This window comes from Bos mutus, chromosome 7 (genome assembly GCF_027580195.1).
Source record: "Bos mutus isolate GX-2022 chromosome 7, NWIPB_WYAK_1.1, whole genome shotgun sequence".
Taxonomy (NCBI): domain Eukaryota; kingdom Metazoa; phylum Chordata; class Mammalia; order Artiodactyla; family Bovidae; genus Bos; species Bos mutus.
This window is the reverse complement of record NC_091623.1, coordinates 13,357,577-13,377,142: the sequence shown is the minus strand read 5'-3', so window position 1 is coordinate 13,377,142 and position 19,566 is coordinate 13,357,577. Positions and strand designations below refer to the sequence as shown.

The window sequence follows — 19,566 nt, the reverse complement described above, 5'->3', positions numbered from 1 at the left end:
TCTCTCTTTTTACCTTAAACTCCTACCTTCTAGATTATCATTTTATAGGGAACAAGTAAACAAATAATTTTCTGATCTCATGCAACATGTGATATATGATATAATGTGATAGGATATGACACGGGGGTGATAACAACAAATGGCATGTTAGCTGAGTCTCAAGCAGTAGTTGGCCTGGCAGACACGGACATATCAAGGAATAAGAGGTGATCACAGTCCAATGTATTTGTACTTTAAGAAACAGAATAAAGATTTCCTCTTACATCTAAGCTAGTTGATAAAAGAAAAGGTAATATCAATTTAAATAGGAATTACTTACCACTTGCTTTACCTAAAAAAAAAGGTACTAGAATAAAATTTAGAGAAAAGCAGAGAAACTAATTTTTACTAAGACTTAAATGCAAAAAAAAAAAAAAATCTAAATACCTGTCAAAAAAGGCTGAGTGAACTATTTTTGAAGCAACAATAACAAAAAAAGACCCCTAAGCAAGAAATTTTATAGCCATCCTGTTTCTAGGTCGGAATTCTCTTAGAATGAGACAAAGAAAAATCTGGACCTGGAATAAGAAGAAGACGTTAGGAATTCATTCACCACACTGACGAGATTTGTTTAACAGATGAAAGGCCAGAGTAACCACATATGAACAGGGAATGGACCGAAGGGAAAAAAGGAAAAATTATGACTCCAGAGTAAAGGACGATACATTTTTAGAACACCTGTTAAGTTAGGTAGAGAAAGGAAAAGAAATCAGACTCTGATAAAGGAAAGAACCATTTTTCATGTTTCTGCACAAGAAAACACTCAGTGTGCTTTGCAAATATTAAATCTGATATTTCAATGCTCCTGAAAAACCACTAAGTGGATTCCGGAATTTAAAAATTCCTAATGCTAATGCTATACAACACAGCATGGGGAGGGTGGAGAATAAGAAATGCTTCTACACAAAGTAAATGACTTGTTTGCGTTTCCTTTATAAAAGCATAAACAAAGAGCATCTTAAAATATATAAACAGAATCCAAAAAGGCTAGTTATTTTGTGTGTTTTTTTTTTAAGAAACAGACAACCACCATGAAGAAAAGATCTTAGAAAGTATACAAATTTCATTAAAATATAATTGAACTTGCAGGAACAATTACTGTGCTGTACTGTAAGGGGAGCTGTTGGCACATAAGAGCAAAGCACACGTATGAGCTCATCCACCAGCCTCAGCAAGACCCACTTCCAGCTAGAAGCAGTCATGTTTCAACACCTCCGATTCCCTAACGCTGACAAGCTAAACAACTTGTTTTGTCTCTGGGAGCTCTTCTCTGGTGATTAACTGCTTATGGTGAATACTAATTACATGAAAGTACAGTATTGAAGAAGTAGTGTCCTGTTTCCTTTACCTGCAGCCTCAACATGGCTTTGAATCCAGAAGCTACTGGGTAGAGTCCTTGCAAACCAAAACCGAGAAGGACATTTTTCTCCCCTCCAGTAAATAAATGTAACCCCTTCTATTTTTCAGTATAACACAGCTCACTGACAAGAAGCTTCCTTTAACCTCTGGGCTCCAAATCAAGTAGAATCACAACAAAGTGAGTGTTTTAAAGGCCTATAATAACCATATGGATTAATCTGCAGCAAGAGTTTGTGAATTAGTAAACTATCAGTGTCCTTAATTCCCCATGTCCCATGTTGAAAATTTACCCCAAATTGTCAGTTCTTAGAACTGCACCTCAGATTAAAATCTTCTCACCAGGGAGTCTATGAGAATTTGTTCTTGTGTTTTAAATCCTAAGTGCTTGTTAAACCGCCAACACTGCAAAATTAGAGACCATTAAACAATATAAGGCAGCAAGTGATTAAATCTACCAAATACACATTCAAAGCAGCTTAAGCTACTTTTTAATTAAAAATAAAATATCACTGGCTAAATTCAGATGTCTTAGCTATCCAGAAAAGGTTAGAAGGCTGTTCAAAATGCAAAATGCTGCTGATAAGTCCAGAGAGAAAAAGAGAAATGGGGTAGGGGTGGGCTGGGGAGGTGGTTCCTCTTGGCTTCTGAGCCCAGGGTGGAGAGGCCTCAAAATGCTGACCCGGTTTAGTCAGAGGACGTGAAGCGGGGAGCCCTGGCTGTGCTGCAGGGTGAGGATTTCATGTGGCCGCTGATTAAATAAGCTTTATTAGCCAAGGCCTCAGAGGAGACAGGGTGTTCCACCTTCTTGGCAAGGGGGGTGAGTTGAGTAACACTGCAGGAAGCTGAGGCACTGAGATGTATAGATGGCTGAAGGAAATGTTAGTGCTATTTTTAAACATAGCTTAAATGGATTGATAAACAATTCCTGAAATAATAATTAGTGTTGGGGAAGGAGGCATGGGGACTTTTGAGTTAATGGGATCACTTGAGATTGAAAGAAATTTTCACTGTAAAGTTAGAAGTAAATAAACATTGTAGCTTTAAGTTGTTCCTACTTGTTTAAAGTAAAGAAAAGAAAAAGGGCCAGGGGGCTTAGTCAACGCTGGGCAGGAGGCCAAGAATCTGCAGATCAGACTTAAGGCTGGGATGATATCATTCACTCTAAAGTCTTGATACTCTTTCTAAAGCATGAGAAAATTTACTGGTAAAACCTTACCTCACCCACAGTTTTCTTATTTTTAACTCTTTTTTTTTTCCCCTCTCAAGAATAATTTTCCAAATCTGCTTTCTGCCTTATATGTAAATGTTATGAATTTACATTTAGCTTCCAACATGGTCTTACCTAAAAAGCTTGCCCTAAAGTAAAGCACAGGCACTTGGTAGCTGCAGGAATATAAGACATGATACTCATATTTAATCACTTCGGCTGCCGTGGTGGTCTCGGTTACCTCCAAATCATCCAGGGGGGGATCTAAAGCCTCCTGAAAAAAAGCAAATACAAAAACAGAATGTGGCTGTCAATAAAAAGAAGCACATTAACACACACACAGAGAAAACTGAGGTTTTCTTCATGCAAAATAACAGTTAAATAAATATATGTCTATGAGGTAAGGAAAAGGGAGTTTCCCACATTAATGTTTAACATTTGAGTCCTGGGTAAATAGTAAAACCAGAAAACATTAGCATTAAGTAATTCCAGATTGTTTTTAAGAGACAAAGCAGCTCTGAGTAAAGAAACAGGAAGGGGGGAAAAAAGTGAAAAGATCTATTGCAACAGCAACTCTGAAAAATCTTTACTGTACAATTTTAGCAACAAGATGATGGCTATACAAGCTACCTTCTTCCCTACCTGTGAAAGCTAAAAACATCCTAACAATTGAGCAAGAGACTGTGAAACGTCCCTAAAGAGTCTATTGTACTTGCCAAAAGATGATTCATTGTGTGCTGAACAATTCCCAGTTCCATTTTGAATAAAAAAGTTATTTTGCAAGAGGTTGAGTTTGTTAGGTACATTTCAAAACCTGAAATGAATCTGTTTTCTTTATTATTGTGCCATCTTTGGTACATTTCTACAATAAATCTTGATTTATAATAGAGTAGATGGCAAATATCAATGTCAACATAAACAGGGTTTTGTAAGCAAAGATGGTTCTAGCTAGTTCACTTCTCACCTAATCATTCTCTACATGTTGATTTTTTTTTTATTATTATGTGTAGGGTTTGTTGAGAATGTATCTTAACGTTTGGAAGCAATTAATTGGACATGTTGAGTCAGAAACTGATTCCATCCACATTCACTTATTTAATGGGCTGAAGAATTTTCTTTGACATTAATTTTTAGTTGAACAGAAGAAGCAGGTTGGTTTGACTCATTTCTACCTTTCATTAAAATGGTAACAACAATGAACAATTGAAAAGAGCAACAGGAAAGATTTCAAACTTTATCAACATGAAATAAGGTTTCCTGTGGAGATAAGTAAAGCCACAGACTACTCTCCAGATCTCTTATCTGCTTTACTAATTCCCTACTCACAGTCAATTCACTGGGGGAGATATTACACTAGATAAATCACAACTGAAGATATTTACAAAATAGTTTTTCACTAAACTCTAGTAAACACTATCAATTAAACACAATGAATTAAATAACTGAAAAGAAACCACTGAAATATTCCAGATACAGAAAATTAATACAGTAGCAAGAAAGAAGTTGTTCCTGTTTATTTAAATTTCATTAGGCAAAGATAAATATATCTTCCTTTAAAGCAATTCTTTCAGCCAAAATTCATTCTTTTTGCTCAAAGATTGAGTTGTTTAGCATTTATAATTTCTTTTCTTTCTTTTTTTATTCTTTCTTAACATTATAAAATCATTGTAGTTAAAAATAACTGCAAATATTGCACAAGTATATTAACAAAAAATTGAAATTCCCCTCATCCCAGCACTTTAGTATCTCAGATTTGTAATTATTTTCAAAAGGTCACTGTGTATTTTTCCAGACTGTTTTTATTTTTTGATGTGCAAACACGTATACACATACTACATCCACCTATACCCCTCCTTTGCATCCCCAATTAAATCATGATATATATACATGTTCCTTGATTTGTTTTATTCACTCACGAACATATCTCCACATGCTGCCATGTCAGTGCTGTAGACTTTGCTGCTTCTTTTATATCGCATTATATGACCATAGTTTTTTGTTTTTTTAAACATTTCCATACTGCTAGAAATTTTAGATCAATTATAATTTTATGCTACTACAACTAATGCTGCAATGAATATCTTAGCACATATATTTTTATATGCCTCTATTTTTCTATGGTGCAGATTCCTAAAGGTAACATTAATGTATGAGAGGGTACATGCATCTTAAATTTCAAAAGACACTGTCAATTTGTCCTCAGAAAAAGGATGTATCAATCTATATTCCCAGTTAAAATGTAAAAGAATGTCCTTTCCCATTTCCTATAAATCCTGAAGATTATTTGTTTTTGGCTTTTGCTTATTTGATGAATTTTTAAATATCAGTTTTTTGTTTTAGTTTCTAGTTTCGTGATTACTAATGAAAGTGAACATCTACTCATGTATTTATGAGTAATTTGTATTCCTCTGTGATGTACCTGTTCTTATTCCTTTCCTATTTTTCAGATATTTGATTTCCATTGTTCTTACTGAGTTATATAAACTTTGTATATTAGAAATAACTTATTACTGGAAATACATCTCTGCACTACAGAAATACACAAGTGTGCAAATATATGTCTGATATGTATATGTATAAAACGTTTTCACTCAGTTTTCTTTTAACTTTGTTCCTTGTATGTATTATAATTTACTTTCATGTAGTCAAAGCTGTACATTTTCTATTTGCAGCTTTCAAGTAATCTGTCTTCATTAGACGGACTTGTGCTATGTCCCATCTCATCCTTAAAATTATACAAATGTTAACTTGTTTATTCTACACACTCATTATGTCTTTCTCTCTCACATACACGTGTTTTTAAATTGACATGTTTAGATCACTAAACCATGCAAATTTTGTTTTTGTGTATGTTGTGAAGAATTTTTCCCAGATGATTTCCAATAATCCATCTTCCTCCCATTGATTTTAACACACTTTTATCATAAATTAGATTTGTGTGTGTGTGTGTGTCTTTATTCTCTATTCTTCTCTATTGAGCTATTTCTCTTCTTAGACCATCCCTGTCCAGTTTGTAAGTAAATACTGAGTTGGGTCATTAATGACTTCTGCATAAAACTGCAGATATAGAGTGACCGAGACTCAGTCTTGCTAGGGAGGATAAAATTCCTGGAAAGACTGTCCTTTCAGTTCAGTTCAGTTCAATTCAGTCACGTCCAACTCTGCGACCCCACAGACTGCAGCACGCTAGGCCTCCCTGTCCATCACCAATTCCTGGAGTTTACTCAAACTCATCTCCATCGAGTTGGTGATGCCATCCAACCATCTCATCCTCTGTTGTCCCCTTTTCCTCCTGCCCTCAATTTTTCCCAGCATCAGGGTCTTTTCAAATGAATCAGTTCTTTGCATCAGGTAGCCAAAGTATTGGAGTTTCAGCTTCAATATCAGTCCTTCCAATGAACACCCAGGACTGATCTCCTTTAGGATGAACTGGTTAGATCTCCTTGCACTCCAAGGGACTCTCAAGAGTCTTCTCCAACACCACAGTTCAAAAGCATTAATTCTTCAGTACTCAGCTTTCTTTATAGTCCAACTCTCACATCCATACATGACTACTGGAAAAACCATACTTTTGACTAGATGGATATTTGTTGGCAAAGTACTGTCTCTGCTTTTTAATATGCTGTCTAGGTTGGTCATAACTTTTCTTCCAAGGAGCAAGCGTCTTTTAATTTCACGGCTGCAGTCACTATCTGCAGTGATTTGGGAGCCCAAAAGATAAAGTCTGTCACTGTTTCCATTGCTTCCCCATCTATTTGCCATGAAGTGATGGGACCAGATGCCATGATCTTAGTTTTCTGAATGTTGAGTTTTAAACAAACTTTTTCACTTTCGTCTTTCACTTTCATCAAGAGGCTCTTTAGTTCTTCTTTGGTTTCTGCCATAAAGGTGGTGTCATCTGTAAATGTGAGGTTATTGATAATTCTCCCGGCAATCTTGATTCCAGCTTGTGCTTCTTCCAGCCCAGCATTTCTCATGATGTACTCTGCATATAAGTTAAATAAGCAGGGTGACAATATACAGCCTTGACATACTCCTTTTCCTATTTGGAACCAGTCTGTTGTTCCATGTCCAGTTCTAACTGTTGCTTCCTGACCTGCATACAGGTTTCTCAATAGGTGGGTCAGGTGTTCTGGTATTCCCATCTCTTTAAGAATGTTCCACAGTTTGTTGTGATTGACACAGTCAAAGGCTTTGGCATAGTCAATAAAGCAGAAGTAGGTGTTTTTCTGGAACTTTCTTGCCTTTTCAATGATTCAATGTTGGCAATTTGATCTCTGGTTCCTCTGCCTTTTCTCAATCCAGCTTGAACATCTGGAACTTCACGGTTCATGAACTGTTGAAGTCTGGCTTGGAGAATTTTGAGCATTACTTTGCTAGCTGTGAGAGAAGAGTGCAATTGTGTGGTAGTTTGAGCATTCTTTGGCATTGCCTTTCTTTGGGATTGGAATAAAAACTGACCTTTTCGAGTCCTGTGGCCACTGCTGAGTTTTCCAAATTTGCTGGCATATTGAGTGCAGCACTTTCACAGAATCATCTTTTAGGATTTGAAATAGCTCAACTGGAATTCCATCAACTCCACTAGCTTTGTTTGTAGTGATACTTCCTAAGGCCCACTTGACTTCACATTCCAAGATGTCTGGCTCTAGGTGAGTGATCACACCATCGTGGTTATCTGGGTTGTGAAGATCTTTTTTGTACAGTTCTTCTGTGTATTCTTGCCACCTCTTCTTAATATATTCTGCTTCTGTTAGGTCCATACCATTTGTGATCTTTATTGTGCCCATCTTTGCATGAAATGCTCCCTTGGTACCTCTGATTTTCTTGAAGAGGTCTCTAGTCTTTCCCATTCTATTGTTTTCCTCTATTTCTTTGCATTGATCACTGAGGAAGGCTTTCTTATCTTTCCTTGCTATTCTTTGGAACTCTGCATTCAAATGGGTATATCTTTCCTTTTCTCCTTTACCTTTCACTTCTTTTCTTTTCACAACTATTTGTAAGGCCTCCTCAGACAGTCACTTTGCCTTCTTACATTTCTTTTTCTTGGGGATGGTTTTGATCCCTGCCTCCTATACAATGTCATGAACCTCTATCCATAGTTCTTCAAGCACTCTGTCTATCAAATCTAATGCCTTGAAACTATTTCTCACTTGCACTATATAATCATAAGGGATTTGATTTAGGTCATACCTGAATGATCTATTGATTTTCCCTACTTTCTTCAATTTAAGTTTGAATTTGGCAAGAAGGAGTTCATGATCTGAGCCACAGTCAGCTCCCAGTCTTGTTTACTGGATTGTCCTTTGCTGCTAAGTCGCTTCAGTCGTCCGACTCTGTGCAACCCCATAGATGGCAGCCCACCAGGCTCCCCCATCCCTGGGATTCTCCAGGCAAGAACACTGGAGTGGGTTGCCATTTCCTTCTCCAATGCATGAAAGTGAAAAGTGAAAGTGAAGTCGCTCAGTCGTGTCCGACTCTTCGAGACCCCATGGACTGCAGCCCACCAGGCTCCTCCATCCATGGGATTTTCCAGGCAAGAGTACTGGAGTGGGCTGCCATTGCCTTCTCCAGGACTGTCCTTTACCCAAACTCAAATTAAGCACTCAGGTATGTGTTGGTGTTGACACAAGGTGCTTGCAGCTGGTGATCAATTAGACATAGATTCAGATTCTCTGGAACAGTTTGGAGGCTGGAGAAATAAGAGAGAGGGGGTAGAAAAAGCTTCTTAAAGAGCCAATTAGAAGTTTCACTGCAGCCACTATTCCCACTGGCAGCTGAGTGCCTGCGGGACTTGAAGGCTGGATTCCTGTCTTCCAACTGGGAGTGCTGCTGTCACCCAGCACCTTGCTCTGGGCACATCTATTGGCAAAGACGTTTTCGCATCCTTAACTCATGTGAAATAAACTGAATTCTTGGCCTGTTTCTGCTAGGATCTTTCCATCCCTTCGTGGTCACCTTTATGATGCCCACGCAAATATCATCTCATGAAATCATGCAATTTGGAAATCTCAGACTTCTACATATTTTCTGTTTCCCTCTCGCAAAGTGCCAGACGGTTTTAAAACTTTAAGACCAAGGTTCTTGTCTCATTCATCTTTGTATTCCTAGAGACTCTAAGACAGACATGAGAACCCTGGTAAGCAATTCTTCATCTGTAGCAACTCTGTTCCCTCCTATATAACAAATATCGTAGGTGATTCACCAGCAAGCTTACCTGGACACTAAAGTTGGAAAAGAAGTAAATGGAGGACTAAAAATGCAGAAGATCACCAAAGCTGATACACAAATGGCAAACAGGCATAAAAAAGATGCTCAATATCATTACCCATCAGGGAAATACAAATTAACACTACAGTGAGATATCACTATACACCTATCAAAATAGATAAAATAACAAGCAGTGACATCTTTAAATGTTGGTGAAGATGCAGAGAAACTAGATCATTCATACATTGCTGCTTGGAGTATATAAAATGGTACAGCCTCTCTGGAAAACCATATGGCAGTTTCTTCTAAAACTAAACGTCTAATTACCATACAATCCACCAATTACACTCTTGGGCATTCATCCCAGAGAAATGAAAAACATGCACACGAATATTCATAGTAGTTCTATTCAGAATAGCCAAAAACTTGAGACAGTTCAGATGTCCCTCAGCAGGTCGTAGCTAAACAAATTGTGGCATATCATCCTACACTGCTCGGCAATGAAAAGAACAAATTGTTGATACACACAACCACCTGAGTGAATCTCTCAGTAATTATGAAGTGATAAAAGCCAATCCAAAAAGATTACAGACTGTATGATTCCATTTATATAACATTTTTGAAATGACAAAATTTTAGAAATGAACAAAGAACAGATTAGTCTTGAGGGGAGTGGGCAGAAGGAGGTGGCTATGTTTACTAAAGGGCAGCATGAGGCGACCTTGTGATGATGGACTTGTTCTCTATCGATTATGGTGATGGATAGGTGAACCTACATGCATGATAAAGTTGTATACAACCAAACACACACACCACACCTCCATACACACCCACCCCCACACATACAGATCAGCATAAGTAAAATGGGACAGTCTGAATAAATCAACGGATTGTATTGATGCTGATACCCTGATTGTGATATTATACTACAATTTTGCGAGATGTTGCCACTGGGGTAAACTAGGTAAGGGTACATGGGAACTTTCTGATTATTTCTTACTCCTGCCTATGAATCTGTATCTTACAATTTCAATGAAAAACTAAAAAGGAAAAAAATAGCAAGAAAGTTTGAGATTCGTTAAAGACAAAATACAATATCTAAGGCCTCAGAGCTAACAGTACAGATGGCAGAGGGATTATGTTGATAAAGAGAGGCTGATGTCTGGAACTGGCCTTACAATTACACAGGAGGCGTGTCAGAGGACGTAGATGTGGAAGGGGCATGGTTGATCATGGAGTGATGATTATTGGGGTTGATTGATGGGTCCACAGGTATTATTTATACCCTTTTAGTCTATTTTTTTGAATATTTTTAATTCTCAAAAAAACGTTTTAAGGTAACAATAGTTTGTGCTACTATGTTACAGTGTACAGAATCGGAGAACACACAGAATCACAGCGTACAGAATCATAGCGAAAGGAACTTCAATCATTCCATCTGGCACAACACTCACCTTGCTGATCCAAACAAGAAGGCTCCAAAAGACTGGTGGTTTACCCAATGTCCCTAGATAATTAGAGGCAGAGGCAGGCCAATGACCCATATCCACTGACCCTGAAATAACTGCTCTTTGTACTGGAGAATGCCACTTTTTAACAGTTATATATTCAATTTAGACTGATGTTCTACATGTCATTGGATTCAGTTCAGTTCAGTCACTCAGTCGTGTCCGACTCTTTGCGACCCCATAGACTGCAGCACACCAGGCCTCCCTGTCTATCACCAACTCCCAGAGTTTACTCAAACTCATGTCCATTGAGTCGGTGATGCCATCGGATTACTATTAACATTTTGAGTATGTTTGCTAATATTTTTTACTTTTCTTTTGTTATGTTTTAAAGAGGATTTGGGTATATTTAATTTGATATTAAGAGTTAACAGAAAAAGGAGTCACATGTACATTTATTTTTCTCACAATGTTGCTATTTCATTAAATGAGAAGATACCTGTATTTAGAAAATCATATTCATTCAAGGAGCTAAAAGATTAAGTGGTTCACATTAATTATAGAAACCTTGATTTTATTGAATTCAATTAACAATAAGTTGACAGTGATCTCTCATTTAGAAAATCTGATATGAATTAAGCTTTACAACTAAATCTCATTAAATAGTGATCATGCTGAAGACACTTCATAGATATTTTATTGAAAGCAAACCCAAATAGAGTACTGGGCTTAGGAAATGAGATCCATATCTTTATTTAGCCTACAGGGAAAAGTAATGCAAGGGAAAAAAGAAAAACTTTTTTTCTATCACTAGAAATCTCTATTACTATTACTGAGCAAACATAAGTAATGAGCTTTATTCATAATGTCCCTTGAGGAAAAGAGATTCTATTTGTTTATCTTCCACCAGTCAGGATCTTAATTCAAACCGAACAGTTACGGGCCAGAATCACAGCCAAGAAGCCAAAGAGTGACCAAGGCACAGGACTGGCTCAGGACCGTCTTTAGCTGCATCCACAGGAGGACATAGAAGCATTTAATCACAATGGAAAGATGGACTATGTAACAAACTTCTCTTGATTTGCCTGAACCAACATCCTTTTAATATTTTTAGAAGTGATAAAGACTGGCAAAGTCTTTGGACCAATCATTGAAAAATAAATTCCTTAAGAAAGAGTTTTAATTATTAAAACATTTTAAATGAATTACTATAAAAATAACCTATGTGGGACTCTGAGCAAGTAGCCCCCTCCCCACTTTTTTTGTTTGTCTCACATGTTCATTATTTTAAAGTGGGGTGGTTTTTTCACAATTTGTACTCCTAGAATGACTTTTTCATGATCTCTGTGGCTTTTGAGTGCTGACTGTCACAAGAACTCTGCAAGCAATGGCATTCTTTTAGCAACTGTAAATGTTGTATCCAGTACATAAGAGAGAGTTCGTCACCAGGCAGACAAGTGTCTAACAGCATCCGGGGTGACACTGAAACAACAAAGCAGGGTGCCTAGCTGATCCCAATGATAGTATCTCAGTGAGGTGCCCCCTCTCCCAGTAGTATTATCACTACTCCTGATTTTTAAAAAATGGAAAAAAAAAGAGGTGCCATTCTCTGCTCTCCCAGCTCCATCAGAAGGGATTGAATTAGCATCCACATGGCCAATGTGGGTTCCCACTGAGAGAAAGAATCTGTCTCCTGTGTGGGATTAAATCCAACACAGCCTGGCACGCTCAAGGGCAAGGCAGGAGGTGGGGGACACAGAAATCCGCCAAAGCACATTTGGCAGTTTTCTGGATGTTTACAGCTGGTTATGTTGTGCTTCGAGGGCCCTGCTTCCTTTAAGACTGTGCAGGAGACAGGAAGACAGCTTGAACTCAGAGCTGGGTAGCTAGCAAATAGGCTGAGTGCAAGGTGGACTGCAGAAGAGGCTGTCTCTGAGATTCCTGGCCAGAGAACACAGGTTCCATGGCAGGAGGGAACAGTAATAATGTTTAGTGACACCTAATGTATGTCAATGATGATTTGTCCTTACATCAGAACAATATATAAGATGCATTATTTTCCTAGGAGAAAATAAGGACTCAGAAGGACTTTTTAAAGTAAAACTCAGGTTCCTCTACTTTTTAAGATTTCTGAACAGTTAAATGCAAAAGAATTAGCAGACTAAGGGATATGAAAACCAAAAATTCCTTATGGATCATGACTAGTTAAAGGAAGAGAGAAAGACTTTTTACCTAGTATTCTGAGTTTCAGAGTCAGCTGAAGGTGTTTTTATTCAGGCTTACCCTTTGCATGTTACCTAAGAAATGCCAGCCTCAGTTACAATGGTTCACAGTTTTTCTAAGAACATTTGTATACATTATGTCACTTGTTCCTCTGCTCTATAGGAAGGTCCAAAGTCACTCAGCAAGTAAGAAATTAGCCAGAGCACAAACCTAAGCCCCCAGGCTTCAAGCCCAGGGCTCCTTCACTCTGCAAAGATGATGAGATTTGGGGTGGGGGTGGGAGGGTAGGGGATGTTAAAATTTGTACTCTTGGGCTCCACTCCCAAACTTCTGCTTTTTAACTCAGTAGTACTGGGATGGGATTGATTTGCTAGAGTATCAATGGCCGTTGATGGTTTAGTATGATACTCCTTTATCAATTATGACATTCAGCAGTGGATTTGTAACTGATAACACCAATCAACACTGCCCTTATGGCAGAAAGTGAAGAGGAATTAAAAAGCCTCTTGATGAAGGTGAAAGTGGAGAGTGAAAAAGTTGGCTTAAAGCTCAACATTCAGAAAACGAAGGTCATGGCATCCGGTCCCATCACTTCATGGGAAGTAGATGGGGAAACAGTGGAAACAGTGTCAGACTTTACTTTATTTTGCTCCAAAATCACTGCAGATGGTGATTGCAGCCATGAAATTAAAAGACACTTACTCCTTGAAAGGAAAGTTGTGACCAACCTAGATAGCATATTCAAAAGCAGAGACATTACTTTGCCAACAAAGGTTCGTCTAGTCAAGGCTATGGTTTTTCCTGTGGTCATGTGTGGATGTGAGAGTTGGACTGTGAAGAAGGCTGAGCGCCGAAGAATTGATGCTTTTGAACTGTGGTGTTGGAGAAGACTCTTGAGAGTTCCTTGGACTGCGAGGAGATCCAACCAGTCCATTCTAAAGGAGATCAGCCCTGGGATTTCTTTGGAAGGAATGATGCTAAAGCTGAAACTCCAGTACTTTGGCCACCTCATGCAAAGAGTTGACTCATTGGAAACGACTCTGATGCTGGGAGGGATTGGGGGCAAGAGGAGAAGGGGACGACAGAGGATGAGATGGCTGGATGGCATCACTGACTCGATGGACGTGAGTCTCAGTGAACTCTGGGAGTTGGTGATGGACAGGGAGGCCTGGCGTCCTGCGATTCATGGGGTTGCAAAGAGTCGGACATGACTGAGCGACTGATCTGATCTGAACACCAATCAAAAGGAATTTTTTTTTAAATTTATTTATTTGGCTGTACCAGGTCTTAGTTTTGGCATGTGGAATCATTAGTGGTGGCATTCCAACTTAGTAGTGTCATATGGGATCTAGTTCCCTGACCAGGGATTGAAACTGGACCTCCTGCATTGGGAGTGAGGAGTCTCGGCCACTGGACCACCAGGAAAGTCCTCAAAAGGAATTCCTAATAGTGAAATTTGAGGTGCCAAAAAAAAAATAAACGTCTGACCACACATGTAACCACCAATGTGTAAGTCTTGCCATATAAGCCATGCTAGATTTTAATTCCAGAACTCCAAAATTCTCCCTTATGCTACAGGATAAATCAGTTTCTACTGGGTTTATCCTTTCAGAAAATAAAGAAACAATGGTCATCTTTTATGTAATATCCTCTCAAAAATATGAACCAATTTACTGTCTTCAGATTTATCTGATCCTAGTTAAATGATCCTAGTTCTTCTAAGTTTTCTTTTGTAACATTTATTTGGCTGCATTGAGTCTTAGCTGTGGCATATGGACCCTTTTGTTGCAGCATATGGAATCTTTTTGTTGTTGCAGCATGCGGGCTCTCTAGTTGTGGCACACGGGCTTAGTTGCTCTGTGGGGCATGTGGGATCTTAGTTTCCCAACCAGGCATTGAACCCATGTCCCCTGCATGGGAAGGCCACTGGACCACCAAGGAAGTCCCCTTCTAATTTTTCTTCTATCCCTATTTCCAGAGCTCTGCAGTTTTCTTACAGGCACATATAGTCAGTGTTCTAGACTTTGTGGACCATAAAGTCTTTGCCACTTTAGCATGAAAGCAGCCATTGGCAACAGGCAAACAGATGTGACCATACTCTGGTGAAATTTTATTTACAAAAACCAGCTACAGTCCATAGACCAAGTCCATCTTAAGGCCTTCCTTAACTTCCTTTATTGTATTTTTATAAGTAGTAAGCAGAACCTTATTAAAGGACCTGTGTATCCATTTGGTGAACCTTACCGCTTTTCTATTTTTTTCTATCTTAAAATGTTACATTAGGTTTCCTGAGTGAGTGAAGTTGCTCAGTCGTGTCTGACTCTTTGCGACCCTGTGGACTGTAGCCCACCAGGCTCCTTTGTCCATGGGATTCTCCAGGCAAGAATACTGGAGTGGGTTGCCATTAGGTTTCCTGAGGGGATGATAAATTCCGAGCCTTCAAAGAATGATGATAATTGAATCTGATAGGCTAAAGTGAGGCTGAAGTCATTTTCTAAGGTAAGAGAATGCACTACTCTAATTTAAACAAGTGAGATTTTTTAAATATCTTGATAAATAAACTGCAAATTCCTTCAGCGTATGCATAAATGTCCATACTCAAATCCAGAAATGAGGTAATTTCATTGCTAAAGAGTGAAACTGAGAAGGTCTTGATAAACAGACCAAAAGGCAAGCACTAGTAATTTCAGAAGGGGCTGCCTTGGCATGTGCACAAGAAGAACCGTGTCTGGGAATGAGCAGAGAATGCCTCTGCAGGACCTTCAGGAGAGCCTGAGCTCCTTCTCCTTCCTCAAAACTGTCTCAGAATTGTATGGCTGTGAATAGGCTTTATTTGTTTGCTTTGTTGGTTCTTTTACTAGGAGAATCCTTTAAAGAACTCCATGAGTGCATACCCTATGCTTGTGCCAGGACAAAGATGGGACACGGGGAGGTGGGGCTGCCTTTAAAGGTACTATCTAAGCAACAATGAGAACACAGCGAAAGTCCTCATCTTTCTACAGGGGTGGATGGGTACATTCAAATCACAGATTAAAAACACCTACATATTAGAGAAGTGTAGTATAGTCAAATGTAAAAAAGGGCATGGAATTTGGAGTTAGATCTGGGTTCAGTTCTTGACTCTGCGCTCTCTGGATGAGCAGACCGCTTAATCCCCCTGAGCCTAAGTTTACTTATTTGTTAAACGAAGGCACTTTCCTCTTATTTAAAGTGTATTAAACAAGACAAACTATAAAACTATCTGACACATAGTAGGTGATGATTTACCTTATTCACTCATTCATCAAATGTTATGAGGTATCTTCTAAATTCTACATCAAGGGTCAGCAAACATTTTCTTAAAGGGCCAGGTAGTAAATATTTTAAGCTTTGTGAACCATGTGTCTCTGTCAAAACCACTCAACTATGCCACTGTAGCACAAAAGCAACCCACACAATATGTAAATCAATGACTTTGGCTTTGTGCCAAAAAAATGTTATTTATGGACACTAAAATTTAAATTTCATATAATTTTAGTGTGTCATGAAACACTGTTCTTTTTCAACCATATAAAAATGCAAAACCCATTAACTCATGAGCTATACAAAAATAGGAAACTGGCCACAAGTTTGCCAATCCTTGTTCTAGACTCTGTCCTATCTGGGAACAGAGGAAAGAACAGCAGACACTGTGCCATAAAGGGAGGAGATATGATAAACAAATAATCACACAAATCACTACAATTATCATCACAGTAAGTGCTACTAGAGAAAATGCAGAGTCCTAGAGTAGATGTGGGGAGAAGGCAATGGCACCCCACTCCAGTACTCTTGCCTGGAAAATCCCATGGACAGAGGAGCCTGGTGCGCTGCAGTCCATGGGGTCGCTAGGAGTTGGACACGACTGAGCGACTTCACTTTCACTTTTCACTTTCATGCATTGGAGAAGGAAATGGCAACCCACTCCAGTGTTCTTGCCTGGAGAATCCCAGGGACAGGAGAGCCTGGTGGGCTGCCGTCTATGGGGTCGCACAGAATCAGACACGACTAACACAACTTAGCAGAGTAGATGTGACTTAGCAGTAGCAGCAGCAGAGTAGATATAATTTTACCGTATCTATAAATTTGGTGTGTGTGGTTTTAACCTTTTTTGTTTCAGCTCTTTCAGGTATAAACCAGTTTTATGTAGGGCTGACCCTTTTAACATCCTAATCCTCATTCTCCAAGGTTTATTTTTAGTTCAATGACCATATCATCCACCCAGACAGATTTTAGAACATCTCTAATCACCCAAGCTTCTTCCTAACAAACTCTTCTTGCAGACACTAAAAAGTTTCCTTGCACACTTCGTTCTGTCACTACATGTCCTGCACTCACCGACAGTTTCTGCTTGAGAACACCTCATCCTTTCCTTCTCAGTTCAGTTCAGTTCAGTCACTCAGTCATGTCCGACTCTTTGCGACCCCATGAACTGCAGCATGCCAGGCCTCCCTGTCCATCACCAACTCCCGGAGTCCACCCAAACCCATGTCCATTGAGTCGGTGACGCCATCCAACCATCTCATCCTTTGTCATCCCCTTCTCCTCCTGCCCTCAATCTTTCCCAGCATCAGGGTCTTTTTAAATGAGTCAGAACTTCATATCAGGTGGCCAAAGTATTGTAATTTCTGCTTCAACATCAGTCCTTCTAATGAACACCCAGGACTGATCTCCTTTAGGATGGACTGGTTGCATCTCCTTGCAGTCCAAGGGACTCTCAAGAGTCTTCTCCAATACCACAGTTCAAAAGCATCAATTCTTCAGCGCTCCACTTTCTTCACAGTCCAACTCTCACATCCATACATGACCACTGGAAAAACCACACCTTTGACTAGACAGACCTTTGTTGACAAAGTGATGTCTCTGCTTTTTAATATACTGTCTAGGTTGGTATAACTTTCCTTCCAAGGAGTAAGCATCTTTTAATTTCATGGCTGCAGTCACCATCTGCAGTGATTTTGGAGCCCAGAAAAATAAAGTCAGCCACTGTTTCCACTGTTTGCCCATCTATTTGCCATGAACAAACTCACATACATGTGCACATAGGTACACAATGTGTGCAGACAAAGTAAATACTCATTCACTAAACTTTACTGAATATCTACTAAGTGCTAGGCACGGTACCATCACTGGAGGGTTGTTGGTGAACAGAACAGACAGAGTCTCTGCTCTCAAAGAGCTTTTACTAAAGGGAGGGGAGGGGAAACTGAATCACTCCATAAACAAGTACTTGATTATAGTGTTGCAAGTGCTAGAAGAATATAAGAATGTATCTTGGAGCTCATCTGATCTGGGGTCAGGGAAAGGCTATGCTACGGCACACACATAAATCCGTTAGGACATGAGAGGACAGGGCTTTTGTCTATCTTATCTACTCAGGTATGCCCAAGCATCCTGAACAGCACCTGGCAAATAGTAATCAATAGGCATTCAATCAATATTTGTTAAATGAAATAAGTAAATGCAAAGAGAATAAAATCTGTTATCATTTCTGTACTATAAATTAAAGGTCTATAAACTTTTTGATTTTGACTCCAGGTATCAAAAATTTAAGCATTCATCTTTAATATGTTTGTATTTACCTTCTGATCAATTTTGAACATGTATTTCATGTAATATACTATATACCTTGTAAGAGATATTAAAATTGAAAACCTTAATGGATAAGACAAGGTGAAGGAAAAATATATTCCAAGGAATTCTTTTAGCTAGGTGATGATCTGGGTACTAAGAGAAGTAGGTGTCCCACCCTGCTGTTTGCTCTGAGCACCAAAGGACCTTCACTGGCCCCCTGCCTGCATCTCCTCTTTGCTTGCCCATTTTGCCCTCAGCTTTCTGGGCCAGTGGCTGTGGCTGCATAAAGTTGCAGAAATGTTGATTTTAAAGTACTCATTGAAAAAGTTAGCACCTAAATGGTCACACGTATAAACCACACGCAAATGAGCACAGAGGTGCCAGGCTTTCGCTGGGCTCCTGGCTCCAGAGCCCATGCTGCTGAGCAGTCAGCCCTGATCCCAGTCCTCAGTGACCACACTCCCGGTCACTGAATGCCTAGGTGCTGCCTGCCTGGTAGTCCTGCCTCTCTCTCCAGCACAGGGGTACAGCCTTAATTCAAAACTGACTCTGAAGAACCAGAGGTGACTTCCTTCCTCTTCATCAAGAACCTTGCTCTAAGCTGCACAGAGAAAAAGAGCCCTGGGTTACAAAAGGGTAAATCAACACAGTAAATAAAGTGTTACCGAAAAACCTATTTATTTATTAATGTTGCAGACATTTTTTCTCCCAGTAATATTTTGAAGACAGCAATTTAACTAAATATGCTACAGATTTTTTTGTTTGTTCTATATTGAATCTTAATTATAACATGGTATTTCAAAGATCCAGCTTATGTGTTTTCTCCATGTTTTTGATAGGTGATTTTAATGATTGCAATAGCTGAGAAGGATCCACAGATCCACAAGGAAGATGTGTATTACTAACTGCACTTGGTAAATCATGACACTCACGTTTCAGTCCCTTTCTCTAGTTCTAACAGGTTTGTCTTCGTGTTCTGATTGCTTTTCAGTGAGTTGCTGATCAACACAGAGAGCATCATATGATCATTAAGGACAACATACACACAACTTGAGGGTCATTAATAAAAGTAAACATAAATCCTATCTCAAGTAATCATAAACCCTATCTCAAGTTATCTTAGGGCTTCCCTTGTGGCTCAGCTGGTAAAGAATCTGCCTGCAATGAGGGAGACCTGGGTTCAGTCCCTGGGTTGGAAAGATCCCCTAGAGAAGGGAAAGGCTACCCACTCCAGTATTCTGGCCTAGAGAATTCTGTACAGTCCATGCGGTCTCAAAGAGCTGGACATGACTGAGTGACTTTCACTTTCACTTTCAACTAATCTTAATTTCAAATTAGGAGAGTCAATTTTTTGAAAGATCTGAGTATATTGTTATTTTTACATAGTGCCATTTTGCTGTTGTTTATTAGAGTTCCTTTGCAGGGATGGTTAAAGCCCCCAGTCTGACAAGTAGGAGTTGTGTTAACTAAAACTGGATGAGATCATCCCAG

General features: G+C 39.1%; 1 protein-coding gene across 3 annotated transcripts in view; it reads right to left on the bottom strand.

Moving 5' to 3' along the window:
* Nucleotides 1–19,566, bottom strand: part of ATG10 (autophagy related 10) — a 275,884-nt gene that overhangs the window by 96,969 nt on the left and 159,349 nt on the right. For all 3 annotated transcript variants that reach the window (XM_070373075.1, XM_005903763.2, XM_070373076.1), the window contains one exon: nucleotides 2,741–2,879. In XM_070373075.1, the coding sequence (XP_070229176.1) occupies nucleotides 2,741–2,879 (139 nt within the window). The remainder of the gene's footprint in view (nucleotides 1–2,740; nucleotides 2,880–19,566) is intronic.